The sequence below is a fragment of the Anabrus simplex genome, chromosome 12 (genome assembly GCF_040414725.1).
Source record: "Anabrus simplex isolate iqAnaSimp1 chromosome 12, ASM4041472v1, whole genome shotgun sequence".
NCBI lineage: Eukaryota > Metazoa > Arthropoda > Insecta > Orthoptera > Tettigoniidae > Anabrus > Anabrus simplex.
In genome coordinates, this window is record NC_090276.1 from 8210580 (window position 1) to 8223945 (window position 13366).

The following is a 13366-nucleotide window of genomic DNA, read 5'->3' on the forward strand; positions in this document are numbered from 1 at the left end:
TCTAGTTGTTCTGCCAAACCTTTCCTATTCATGCAGAGGCATTCTGCTGCAATATAGAGCTTCAGATAAAATTACTGTACCCTATAGCAATGTCTGAGATTGGATTTGAAAGGTACTGACCGTTGTTGATTCTTGATTTGAATGCGTCTTTCTCAGAAATATTACGCTCTACCCACTCACCTACATTAGGTATTTAAATTTTTCTGCCCGTTTTACTTTGCCCTAACTGACCTGTAGATTTCTGAGAGCTGTCTTGATGTTTGTTATGAACTCTGGTATGCCTGCCTTAGCCCCTTGTACCTGAAGTTGGTTTATTTGGTGTTTGGCTGTGTCAAGTAAACCAGAAAATATCGCCAGATCGTCCGCGAAGGCTAAACAATCATTTGTTAGGTTCTTGCTCTTACGACCTACTCTGATCCCATTCTCAACACCTTCATTGCTCATATTTTTGCGCCATTCTCGAATAACTTGTTATTAATATCATTCATTCATTCATTATGGCCACCTTGGGACCATATGAAGCAGTCTTCTTTTCCTCGTCGTTCCAAAACATTTTCATCCTTTGTCAGTGTTGTTGTTTTCTTTCTTCCGTCCATTTACTGCCTACTTTCTTCTTGGCTTTCTCTGAAAATTTTCCTCTCCTAGATTATTTTCTATTTGCGATTGTTCTTTTTTAATGTTGAGTAGTTCCAAATCTTTCTTCGGCTTGTTTGAAACATGCTGGTTTAGATCTTATATTGCAGAGTGTTCAAAAAATTGTTCTGCTGATCTGATATAGAGAACGAAGAATTATCTACAATCTGTATAAAAATCAGTCTGCAGTGATAAGAATCGAGGGCTTCGAAAAAGAAGCAGCAATCCACAAAGGAGTGAGGCAAGGCTGCAATCTGTCCACTCCCCCCTCCTCTTCAATATTTACATAGCGCATGCAGTAAAGGTAATCAAAGTGCAATTTGGAAAGGGAATCACAATCCAAGGAGAGGAAATCAAAACCTTCAGATTCGTCGATGATATTATTTTATTTGAGACTGCAGAAGATCTGGAGAAGTTGCTGAATGGTATGGACGAAGTCTTGGGTAAAGAGTACAAGATGAAAATAATAATGTCCAAAACAAAAGTAATGGAGTGCAGTTGAACGAAGCCAGATGATGCAGGAAATATTAAATTAGGAAATAGAATCTTGAAGGAAGTAGATGAATACTGTAAAACTGTAAAACTAGGTGCTTGAAGCCCAAAATTATTAAAGTTCTGAATCTTGGATTTTCCAACTCTGGTTTCAAGATTGGCATTGAACCTGGTTGTTACTTCACTTAATGGAAATTTGTTTTTTGATATCGAAAGAAATATATACATACATACATACATACATACATACATTATCATTATAGACTGTTATGCCTTTCAGCGTTCAGTCTGCAAGCCTCTGTGAATTTACTAAACGTCGCCACAATCCTCGATTTGCAACTAGTGTTGTGGCCTCATTTAGTTCTATACCTCTTATCTTTAAATCGTTAGAAACCGAGTCTAACCATCGTCGTCTTGGTCTACCTCTACTTCTCTTACCCTCCATAGCAGAGTCCATTATTCTCCTAGGTAACCTATCCTCCTCCATTCGCCTCACATGACCCACCACCGAAGCCGGTTTATGCGTACAGCTTCATCCATCGAGTTCATTCCTAAATTAGCCTTTATTTCTTCATTCCGAGTGCCCGCCTGCCTTTGTTCCCACCTGTTTGTACCAGCAATCATTCTTGCTACTTTCATGTCTGTTACTTCTAACTTATGAATAAGATATCCTGAGTCCACCCAGCTTTCGCTCCCGTAAAGCAAAGTTGGTCTGAAAACAGAACGATGTAAAGATAGTTTCGTCTGGGAGCTGACTTCCTTCTTACAGAATACAGTCGATCGCAGCTGCGAACTCACTGCATTAGCTTTACGGCACCTTGATTCAATCTCACTTACTATATTACCATCCTGGGAGAACACACAACCTAAATACTTGAAATTATTGACCTGTTCTAGCTTTGTATCACCAATCTGACATTCAATTCTGTTGAATTTCTTACCTACTGACATCAATTTAGTCTTCGAGGGGCTAATTTTCATACCATACTCATTGCACCTATTTTCAAGTTCCAAGATATTAGACTGTAGGCTTTCGGCACAATCTGCCATTAAGACCAAGTCGTCAGCATAGGCCAGACTGCTTACTACATTTCCACCTAATTGAATCCCTCCCTGCCATTTTATACCTTTCAGCAGATGATCCATGTAAACTACAAACAGCAAAGGTGAAAGATTACAGCCTTGTCTAACCCCTGTAAGTACCCTGAACCAAGAACTCATTCTGCCATCAATTCTCACTGAAGCCCAATTGTCAACATAAATGCCTTTGATTGCTTTTAATAATCTGCCTTTAATTCCATAGTCCCCCAGTATGGCGAACATCTTTTCCCTTGGTACCCTGTCATATGCTTTCTCTAGATCTACGAAACATAAACACAACTGCCTATTCCTCTCGTAGCATTTTTCAATTACCTGGCGCATACTGAAAATCTGATCCTGACAGCCTCTCTGTGGTCTGAAACCACACTGGTTTTCATCCAACTTCCTTTCAACGACTGATCGCACCCTCCCTTCCAAGATGCCAGTGAATACTTTGCCTGGTATACTAATCAGTGAGATACCTCGATAGTTGTTGCAATCCTTCCTGTTCCCTTGCTTATAGATAGGGGCAATTACTGCTTTTGCCCAATCTGAAGGTACCTTACCAACACTCCACGCTAATTTTACTACTCTATGAAGCCATTTCATCCCTGCCTTCCCACTATACTTCACCATTTCAGGTCTAATTTCATCTATTCCTGCTGCTTTATGACAATGGGGTTTATTTACCATCCTTTCCACTTCCTCAAGCATAATTTCACCAACATCATTTTCCTCCTCCCCTTGAGCTTCGCTGTTCACAACACCACCAGGATGATTTCCTTTTACATTGAGAAGATGTTCAAAATATTCCCTCCACCTCTCCAGTGATTCCCTGGGATCTATTATGAGTTCACCAGAATTACTCAAAACACTGTTCATTTCCTTTTTCCCTCCCTTCCTAAGATTCATTATTACTGTCCAGAAAGGTTTCCCTGCTGCTTGACCTAGCCTTTCCAGGTTGTTACCAAAATCTTCCCATGACTTCTTTTTGGATTCAACAATTATTTGTTTTGCTCTGTTTCTTTCATCTACATACAACTCCCTATCTGCCTCGGCCCTTGTTTGGAGCCATTTCTTATAAGCCTTCTTTTTACGTTTACAAGCTGCTCTCACTTCATCATTCCACCAAGATGTTCGCCTTTTCCCGTCTATACACACAGTTGTTCCAAGGCATTCCCTGGCTGTTTCTACTACAGCATCCCTATATGCCACCCATTCACTTTCTATATCCTGAACCTGCTTACTGTCTACTGTTCGAAACTTCTCACTAATCATATCCATGTACTTCCGTCTAATTTCCTCGTCCTGGAGATTTTCTACCCTTATTCGTTTGCAGACAGATTTCACTTTCTCTACCTTAGGCCCAGAGATACTTAGTTCACTACAAATCAGATAGTGGTCTTTATCATCGAAAAATCCCCGGAAAACTCGTACATTCCTAACAGATTTCCTGAATTCGAATTCTGTTAGCCTCCCACGTGTAGCGGTGAATAGCCTTGTGCTTGAAGATTGTATTTGTAACAGCTAAACCCATACTAGCACAGAAGTCCAGCAAACGCTTCCCATTCCCATTAGCTTCCATATCTTCCCCACATTTACCAATCACCCTTTCGTATCCTTCAGTTCTATTCCCAACTCTCACATTGAAATCGCCCATTAGCACTATTCTATCCTTGCTGTTTACCCTGACTACGACGTCACTCAATGCTTCATATAACTTGTCAACTTCATCCTCATCTGCACCCTCACATGGTGAATACACGGACACAATTCTAGTCCTAATTCCTCCAACTGACAAATCTACCCACATCATTCGCTCATTTACGTGCCTAACCGAAACTATGTTCCGTGCAATGGTATTCCTGATAAAAAGCCCTACCCCAGACTCTGCCCTTCCTTTTCTAACACCCGGCAAGTACACTTTATAATCTCATATCTCTTCCTCGTTATCTCCCCTTACCCGAATATCACTTACTCCTAGAACATCCAGATGCATCCTCTTTGCTGACTCAGCCAGTTCTACTTTCTTCCTTCCATAAGCCCCATTAATATTGATAGCTCCCCATCGAATTCCATTTCGTTCGCCAAGTTGTTTCCAAGGAGTCCCTCGCCTGTCAAATGGGAGTGGGACTCTGTTACTCCCATAGGTCCGAGGCTTGCTTAAAATGTTCTGAGGTCGGTCGATTCATGAAGCAGGATGCTGCCCTACTTGCACATAGTCCAAGTGAGGATCTCTCCTCTAACGGGTTATGGACCACCGGTGGATTGTATAGTCCTAGCCGCCTGAGCACAAGGATAACCACGACTCAGAATATGTCCGAGATGCCCACTCCCATTCCATAGCAACTTGTATCCCGACTCTCAGGACCACTTACTAGGCCACTCAGCCGTTGCCCATGGTTCACGAACTAGGACGTGACTACAGTAACCCACAAACATGAACCATCTTTGTTAAAATTTTAATTCACCTCGTGATATTGTAGTTAGACCCATTCAAGCCCGCACCTTCTTTCACCATCTCTGCGTTCCACACGTACCCCGGAACAATAATAATAATAACTTATTTACTGAGGTTCTGAAAACTGCGGTTTCTCATGAAGTTTTCCCCGATGTTCAGTTCATACAAGTTATTATTATTAATCAAATTAACCAACTAAGGGTGGCGATGTTCAACAAATCTGTTTGGAGTCTTGATATTTAACCAGTAATTTCACATTACCTGGCTTCGTTATTGCTTTCTCTCCTTCCTCCAGAGGGCGCCTGTTTTATTTCATGGCGGTTTGTCCGGAAACCCTCTTTTTTGCTTTTACATTCTTCTGAGAAGTAATCGGTCTCTCATGTCAGATTACTGCCTAGTGTCACAAACCCACGTGATGCCATGAGCTTTCAGGAGAAGGAAGGTTGTGGAGGGGTACCTACTGCTGTGCTGCTCCCTTGAGATTTTAACCCGCAATGACGAGGAGCTGACGTGAACACTTCCGTAAACAAGTGAACATTCCTCTCATTTCCCTCAAGCACATGGACTCAAACTTATGTTGTGCGCGAGATGTGCCGGAACTGCATTAGAGGTTCCCAAGGCCGACAATAGCGCCTTGCGTTAACGGCAAGTATGGCTGTGGCAGCCGAGGTCCTGGGTAGATCCTCGAACTCCCAAACTACCCTGAGATGCATGCCCCGTGGTACACCGAGGCTTGAAGCAGTAGTGATGAGGAGTTCACACCCCACGTCTATAGTATGTGAGTAGAGGAGTTGATTCAGGGTCCGAGTCGGTTTCTCCAAGCGCTGGGTTCGGGTGGGCATCCGATAGGAGTTAAAGTTGGAATAGTTGGGCCCTGCCCCGCCCCAAGTCTTTCTCAGGCAGGTTTCAACTTCACTTCGGGCGTAGATGTAGCAACGGAAACATATATTACACGAGGTCAGAAACAAAGCCCACCGTCCCGGCATTTGCCTGGAGGAGAAGTGGGAAACTACGGAAAACCAATTCGAGGATGGCTGAGGTAGGAATCGAATCCCTCCTCTACTCACTTGTTGATCTGCCGAGGCTGAGTAGATCCCTTTCCAGCCTTCGTACCACTTTTCAAATTTCCTGGCAGAACCGGGAATCGAACCGGGGCCTCCGAGGGTGGCAGCTAATCACACTAACCGCTATAGCACAGGGGCGGACTGTTGTACTGTAGTTATAATAATTCAAATTAAGTCTGACAAAATATTAAGTTCGAGTAACATACAATACCATGGGCTCGTTCCTTTTTTTTTGACGACTGTACATTGTAACACAAAAATTGTAATGCGTCAGTTTTTTGAATGTGTAAATATATCAAAATAAAACAATGTCTGCTAATTTCGAGCGCAGTATAAATCAAAAACAACAATTGGAAAAAAGGAACGTTTTATTACTTGCGATTATAAGGTATATTTATGCTGTACTCTAGCGGTGCGAAGAGAGCTTCGTAGTCACAATGGAACGTCACTGCTCGTGTCATGTCCCGAGTGTATTCGCTCTCTCGCTTGACTCTGACGTAAGCTGCCCGGTCACATTGGGCTGGTCTGAACGTGCACCCAGCTGTGCAAATCTGTTCTAGACCCTTCATGTTTGAATGTATATAAACGTGAGAAAGATCATATTTAACATATAGAAACTTTTCTGTTTTATCTCCCATTAACTGTCTATATTTACCTGAAGTTGAGCTTCCTTGACATTTCTCGCATGACGTCTGATGTAAATCCCTTCACTTGCAGTTCTCCGTGACGAATTCCCTCGAGCTTTTGTATCGGCGGATCCTTGACAATTAAATCACAATGTTAGGGTAAATCAAATGATGTGGCAGTAAAAGTATTCATGATTTCACTTTATTTTACTAAATGTTGGCAGTAAATCAGACGATTTTACATTTCCTTACTAAATGTCGAATGATTTCTCATTACTTTTGACTTTAACACGGGTGAAGTTACGTCCCTCACTTACAGTTAACCAAGTAATATATGTACGTAATACATATATTAGGAGAAATATACCATCTATATATATGAAAATGGATGTATGAATGTGTTTATGTATATTCCACATCTCCTCCTGAACCACTGAAGCAGTTTCAACCAAACTTGGAACACCCGTGGCTTACTATTTGGACACAAACACTGTGGGAGCATGACATCCCTAATACCCACAGGGGAGCTATTGCTGCTACAGGCCACTAGTTCTGTTATATAATAATCAAAGATAACCAAGCTGAATAACAGATTTGGAGAATATATAATTCAGAAATAAAGCAAAGCTCAACAAACAAAACGAGGGAAAAGAAATCCGGAGCATAAAAGTCAAAAGAAATAGAAATCATAAAGAACACTAAGTAAAATACAAACTGAAAAATATAAGCCAATCCAACTGCGGAACACAATAAAGTAAAGGAAAAACAAGTATGGCAATAAACAGTGATATATGTACATGAGTTGAATATCGACAATAAGCCCTCATTGTGGTTTTTCTTCTGTAAAGCTGTTTATGTGCTGCATGATTCGGAGGAATTCAGCGAAGTCGTTTGGAGGTTTCTTAGGGTCGTTGCTCAGGTTCTTGATCAGTTTCCACGCTCTCAAGACATGTGAATGGTGTTGGTAGGAGAGGTAGAGAGGTAACAACTTGAGGAGGACCGCAAGCAGCCTGCCTTTGATCTAGGAGAAGCTTTTTTCAGAGTATAGTGCCACTACTGCAGACCAAAGCAGAGATCAGAGATCTGGTCTCTGTCTTGATGCAAGTTAGATTAAGTGTATATAACAAACATCAATTTTTAATATATTATAGGCTAGGTTATGTTTCTCACTTTTAAATAATCTTCGATATGCTCCAAGTGGTTGAAGAAATTTCTAGTTGTATGTGTGTTGAGTTAAGTGAGCTCTAGAATCTTGCCGTACCAAGGATGTATATAGCAAATCTAGGTCATTTTAGATATCGTAAAGTAATGTGCCATAATGAATTGTTTCAAGATTATTCTAGAATAAGAACTTACCAAGGACTACTGGATGTTAATTGTAGAACCTTCCAAGTATATTGTATTAATACTGTGTTGTGAATAACCAGAATTATCCAGAATAATAGCCAATATAAATGTGATATTATAATGTACGTGTGTTTAGTGAAATATCGACGGTTGTCAAGTAAAAGGCCGTAACCCTCATTTATGAAATTTTGCAATAGAAACAAAAAACATAATTACACACGAAACGTATACACGGATTGAAACTTTTTAGGGTGTTTAGTTACGGTCCTGCCACGTATACACAGCCTGTTGTTCGGTACAAAGAACGCGACTGAAGCATCAAAAATTGCTAACAAACACAAAAAATGATGACTGCGTTTTACCGATCAGGCGTAGTCCACTACACAATATTTTCACTTAACACATATAGCACAAACTTAACCACATTCTCATGCACTGATGTTGTCGATAATCGATATTATTGGTGGGGAGTATAGCTGCGAGTTTCAGTGAAGAGGTGCTTCCAATTAGGCAAGAGTTTTAATGAAATAACGGTTACCGAACTTTACTAATGAATTTGGACGTTAAACAAACTTCTACATCACAGCAACATAAGTTCTATAATGTTGTTGCACTGTACGTAGATTTCAAAAAGAGGTTGTAAAAAAGGCCTCACAAGCACATAAGAATCATCACTTCTCTACTTCACCATCTTCGTCCGTTTCCATTCAAGTAGTCGGGCACATTATTCTTCCTCCGAATCTCCCGCCATTCATGATGATAGCTGGAAGGAATCACACACTTAGTGCACAGAGCCATTAGATCATTATATTCCACAGCTGGGATCGCCATCCGTTCTGTGTACGCAAGCTGAACGTTTATCTGGTTGTTCGACCGACTTTTGTATCGTGCAGCTTAATTTCTGTACCCTGTGCATCACTCGCAAATGAGTACTTTACCTTTAAACGCGGTCCGTGCTTATTAATCTGAACTCGACTAATGCTGCGGTATAAAACTCCGTTTCCATCATCGGGAAATGTAATACTATTTAGCAGCACAGAAGCTTGTACTGAATACAGTAGAGACAATACGCGACACTTCCGGATTTTGCCTTGTTAAAATGGGAGACAAGTCGCAAGTGGCGCTCCTAGTGGCTTGGCCTGAAAATTCCCGCTAAATTCAAATATCAATGGAAATGTATATACGGAAATGGATAAATAAATTACGTCTAGAAAAAACTGTTACTAAGATATTAACTTCAATGTTGCTAAAGCAATTCTGGATGAATGAATGAAGAATTATTTAACAGGTTATTATTTAAACACTGAAATTAGACATATAATCAAGATGTGAAATGGACTGCTGTGAAAGGGCTTGATCTTTCATTTATGCATAACTTTTTAGCTTAAAATTCCTGCCTGAACGTTCACGGCTAGATTTTTCTTTTTTCTCATTCAAAAGCATTGTATCATCATATTAAAAAACTTGTCAACAAAAATATCGGCACATTCCTTACACACATGATTCAATTATTTTACATTTAAGAGCTGGACAATTTTCCTTTCAACTTGAAGCCTACTACCAGAAAGAAAATCTATAAATTTATCCTCAAAAACGTTCAAACTTTCCCTATAAGCAATAATTGCCATAATGCCATTACATTAGGATAAAGCAAATTTGCATCATCATATTGTTTCAACAAAATGTGTACATTTCTTAAATCACCCATATTTTCTTCAGTGCTTGACAACACATTACGGCATTCCTAAATGCATAAATAACACCAAAAACTTCACACACATATACACGTGTTCTTATGACAGAATCAGTAGTTCTCAGGTCAATCCGCTAGAGAGAGCTCTGATAGCTGTCCCTCGATATCTCGCTGAGTGTCGCGTATTGTCTCTACTGTATTTGCTTGTACTTCCTTCCAGTCACGCAACGGCTTGAAAGCGAGAACACAGGCAAAGTATGGCCGTGGCTTTGTGCGGCTGTTAGTGATAATTAGAACAACAACTTACCAAGGGTTTCTCGGTGTTAATTGTACAATCTTCCAGGTATCTTGTATTAATATTGTGTTGTAACAAACTAGAATTATCCAGAATCATAGTCGATAGATGTTCGTGTATACATAGCCCTTTTTTCATTGTATCCGTTATTCTCGCAGTCTTTCTGCATAGTTCCTCATTACGTGTCTTAATGTCTTTCTTACATGCATCAAAGACTTTTCTCAGTTCTGTTTCTCTTTCTTTCTTTCTTTCTTTCTTTGTTTCAAGAAGGGTGACAAACAACAGTTTACGTGATTAGAATGCCAGAAAACTGTGGCTTACAGCATACAAGCAACAGGATTACAGCACTTTACCTGTTTTGTGTTCGGTATCATTCGAGGGTTATGCCAAACAAAAATCCCTATTTACGGACATACTAACGAGATAATGGTAACGACATTTTGCCAGAAATTGTAGGAACTCATGATGCTTCCAACGGTGTAAAAATCTGCAAAAAGGACGGTTACAGCCTTTTACCTGACAACCGTCGATGTATGCGAATAGCCTTCGATAGTAGTTGTTTCTAATTACTACACCGTTACATGTAGGTTAGTCGCTATGGAAGGGAACAGCACCGATTTAATTACAGAAGGCCAGCGCTCTAACATCTGGGCCAGTCAGTTAAGCCTCATAATAATAATAATAATAATAATAATAATAATAATAATAATAATAATAATAATAATAATAATAATAATAATAATGATCTAAGGACCAGTTAAACAACTATATTAGCTTTCTTCTTCCACCAAAATTCCTCCATTCTTTCCCTTCCTAGTCTCTTTCTCTCCGTATCCCATTGTTTCCACATCCGTAGACTCCTAGAAACCGTTTCACTTTTCGAGTTGTTGCCTGAATCTTGGAGTGTTCTGTACGTCTGTCTTTCGAATGTTGGCTTAACACATGTTCTATGTATCCAGTGTCCAGGTGCATTTTGTCTCGGGATTGTTGGTGAAGTGGTTGAATAGTTTCTTGGTTAGCCTATTGTCGTTCATTCTCACAGTGTCTGTAAAACATCTCTCAGTCTTTCTATATAATTCTTCATTACTTCTCTGTACATATCATCTTTCTTACGTGCACCTAAGACTTTTCTCAATTCTTTCCTTCTTTCTGTTATCTTTTAATTCTTTTTCCCTAAACATCTTCAAACATTCCACTGCACTGGTTTGACCACCTTGTTGTTGTGTCTGATTTTTGCATTGTTGGATAGAGATTAATTGTTGTAAACATCTTTGGTCAGTTGGTGTGTCAATTACATTGTTTTAGCTCTCATTTCGTTTGCATCTTTGTCGAGTCCATTTGGCTATACGTTCTCTCGCAGATACTTATACTTGTCCACTCTTCTAATTTTCCCACAGTGTGTGTTGGCATGGTCAGGTGCGGTTTTGCAGTTTGTTATGAATATAGTCTTTTCGAAGGAGACCTGCAGTCTGTTTTCTCAGCTATCTCTTTCAGTGTGTTTATCTGTGTTGTGGCTGTTTGTATGTCACCTGTCAATATCGCAAGGCCAACTGAGAAATTATTCGTGAATGCTTGGATGGTAAAAGAGGTGTCAATGCTGGGGGTAAGAAAATTGAATGTATAAGATTTGCTGATGATATGGCAGTGTTAGCTGAAAATGTGAAGGACCTCTGCTAAATGGTGAGAGAATTAAACAAAAAGTGTGAAGAGTATCGAATGAGTATAAACAAAAAGAAAACCAAATTCATGATACTTGGAGGTAAAGGTGAAAAAGCGACAATCAAGATAGGGGGAATTATTGAACATGTGAATAAGTTTAAGTATCTTGGAAGTATTGTGACTGAAGACCTTCACTCTATAACAGACATAAAGGCTCGAATTGCCTTAGCGAAGGAAAGCTTCAACAAGGAGAAAAAACTGTTTTGTGGCCCGCTAGAGAAAGATCTGAGGAAGAGGCTTGCAAGGTGTTACATATGGAGTATAGCTCTAAATGGCGCTGAAATATGGACATTAAGGAAGGAAGAACAGAGAAGAATAGAGGTATTTGAGATGTGAATTTGGCGAAGAATTGAAGGAGTAAAGTGGAAAGATAAAATATCAAATGAGGAAGTTCTGAAAAGAGTGGGAGAAGTGAGGAGCATGCTGACCGTAATCCAAAATAGGAAGAAAAACTGGATAGGGCATAATCTAAGACACAACACTTTACTACGAGTAGCAGTTGAAGGGATGATAAAAGGAAAACGGGGAAGAGGAAGGAGACGATATCAGTTATTAGACAGCATTGGAAAAAGAAAGGAAGATTATGAAGAAGTGAAGAAAAGGGCACAAGATCGAGAGAGATGTAGGTCACAGCCATGATTGGACCTGCGAATGGCAGAACAACCTATGATGATAATGAACTGAGAAAGCAAGGCAATCGATCACCAAGTTGTGTTTTGCGTAACCTATCAGCATCCAAGTCTTGATTTTCTGCCTTTCTAGTGCCCTACAACATTCACGTATTACTTTCTCTAGCATACAGTTAAACAATATCGGGGACATAATAATATCATCTATATATAAAACGCTAACGTGTATGTTTCACAAAACTCAGGCTCTCAAACCAGACGGAGTTCAAAGCTGCGGCTTGTACCACAATCTTCCAAACTGTCGCAATACCACAGAAAAAAGCTTGCATATCTTGAAAAGTCAACCGAACTATATTTATTTTCAAGATCAAATCATTAAATGATAACTTCAATAATTGCAGGCGAAGGCTTACCCTAACCCGCAATACATTCTGTACTTAGCAGGTTGCTAAGCAACTAACACTTTCATTAACATTCTGATGTATGTGATTTTCATCATTAGTAATGTCATTGCATGCAGCCATGTCTGATTACTACTTGTGAAGTCAGAGAGTATACACTTTCTCTGATGATGGAAGAATGCTATTCTCCGCTAAATACTCTTTGAATCTCTGACCTTCCCCAGCCTCTGAATATACTCAACAGATGGCAGGACGTTACTAAAAACTTACATTCTGCTAAGAGGAAACAGTCTACGTACGTACAGACGGGAAAGTATCAAGTCGACTAGCCTTCTGTATGACCATTAATAAAACGCAGGTATAAGCGCTTGAAAAAGTGGGTAGTCTACCTACTCGAACCAGTATTCATCCACGGCCAACTGTATGTTGCACTATCTCGGGAAAAATCGATTGAAAATGTTAAGACAGCCGAATGGTCGAAGCACAGAGAATGTTGTGTGGAAAGAAAACAAAATTACGAATGAATCAGTTTTTTTGCTAGTTGTTTTACGTCGCTCCGACACAGATAGGTCTTACGGCGACGATTTTACAGGAAAGGGCTGGGAGCGGAAGGAAGCGGCCGTGGCCTTAATTAAGGGACAGCCCCAGCATTTGCCTGGTGTGAAAATGGGAAACCACGGAAAATCATTTTCCGTGCTGCCGACAGTGGGGTTCGAACCTACTATCTCCCGAATACTGGATATTGGCCGCACTTAAGGAATCAGTTATTAAGTACCGGTATTAAATGTTCATAAAAACTATTGAAAAGGGCAGGCAAAACAATTTAACTGCGACAGGCATATCAAGACGAGTTATCTGACCTACGTAATGCTGCGGCACGGATCCACTAGTTATCATTATTACGTTATTATTCACTGTAGACTCTA

The 13366-nt window shown here is 40.0% G+C and overlaps 1 protein-coding gene across 1 annotated transcript in view; it reads right to left on the reverse strand.

Moving 5' to 3' along the window:
* The window catches only part of LOC136884391 (probable glutamate receptor), a 37419-nt gene extending 36975 nt beyond the window's left edge, over positions 1 to 444 (reverse strand). The window contains exon 1 of the mRNA XM_067156528.2: positions 232 to 444. Within this exon, the coding sequence (XP_067012629.1) occupies positions 232 to 444 (213 nt within the window). The remainder of the gene's footprint in view (positions 1 to 231) is intronic.
* Between the last annotated feature and the right edge of the window lie 12922 nt (positions 445 to 13366).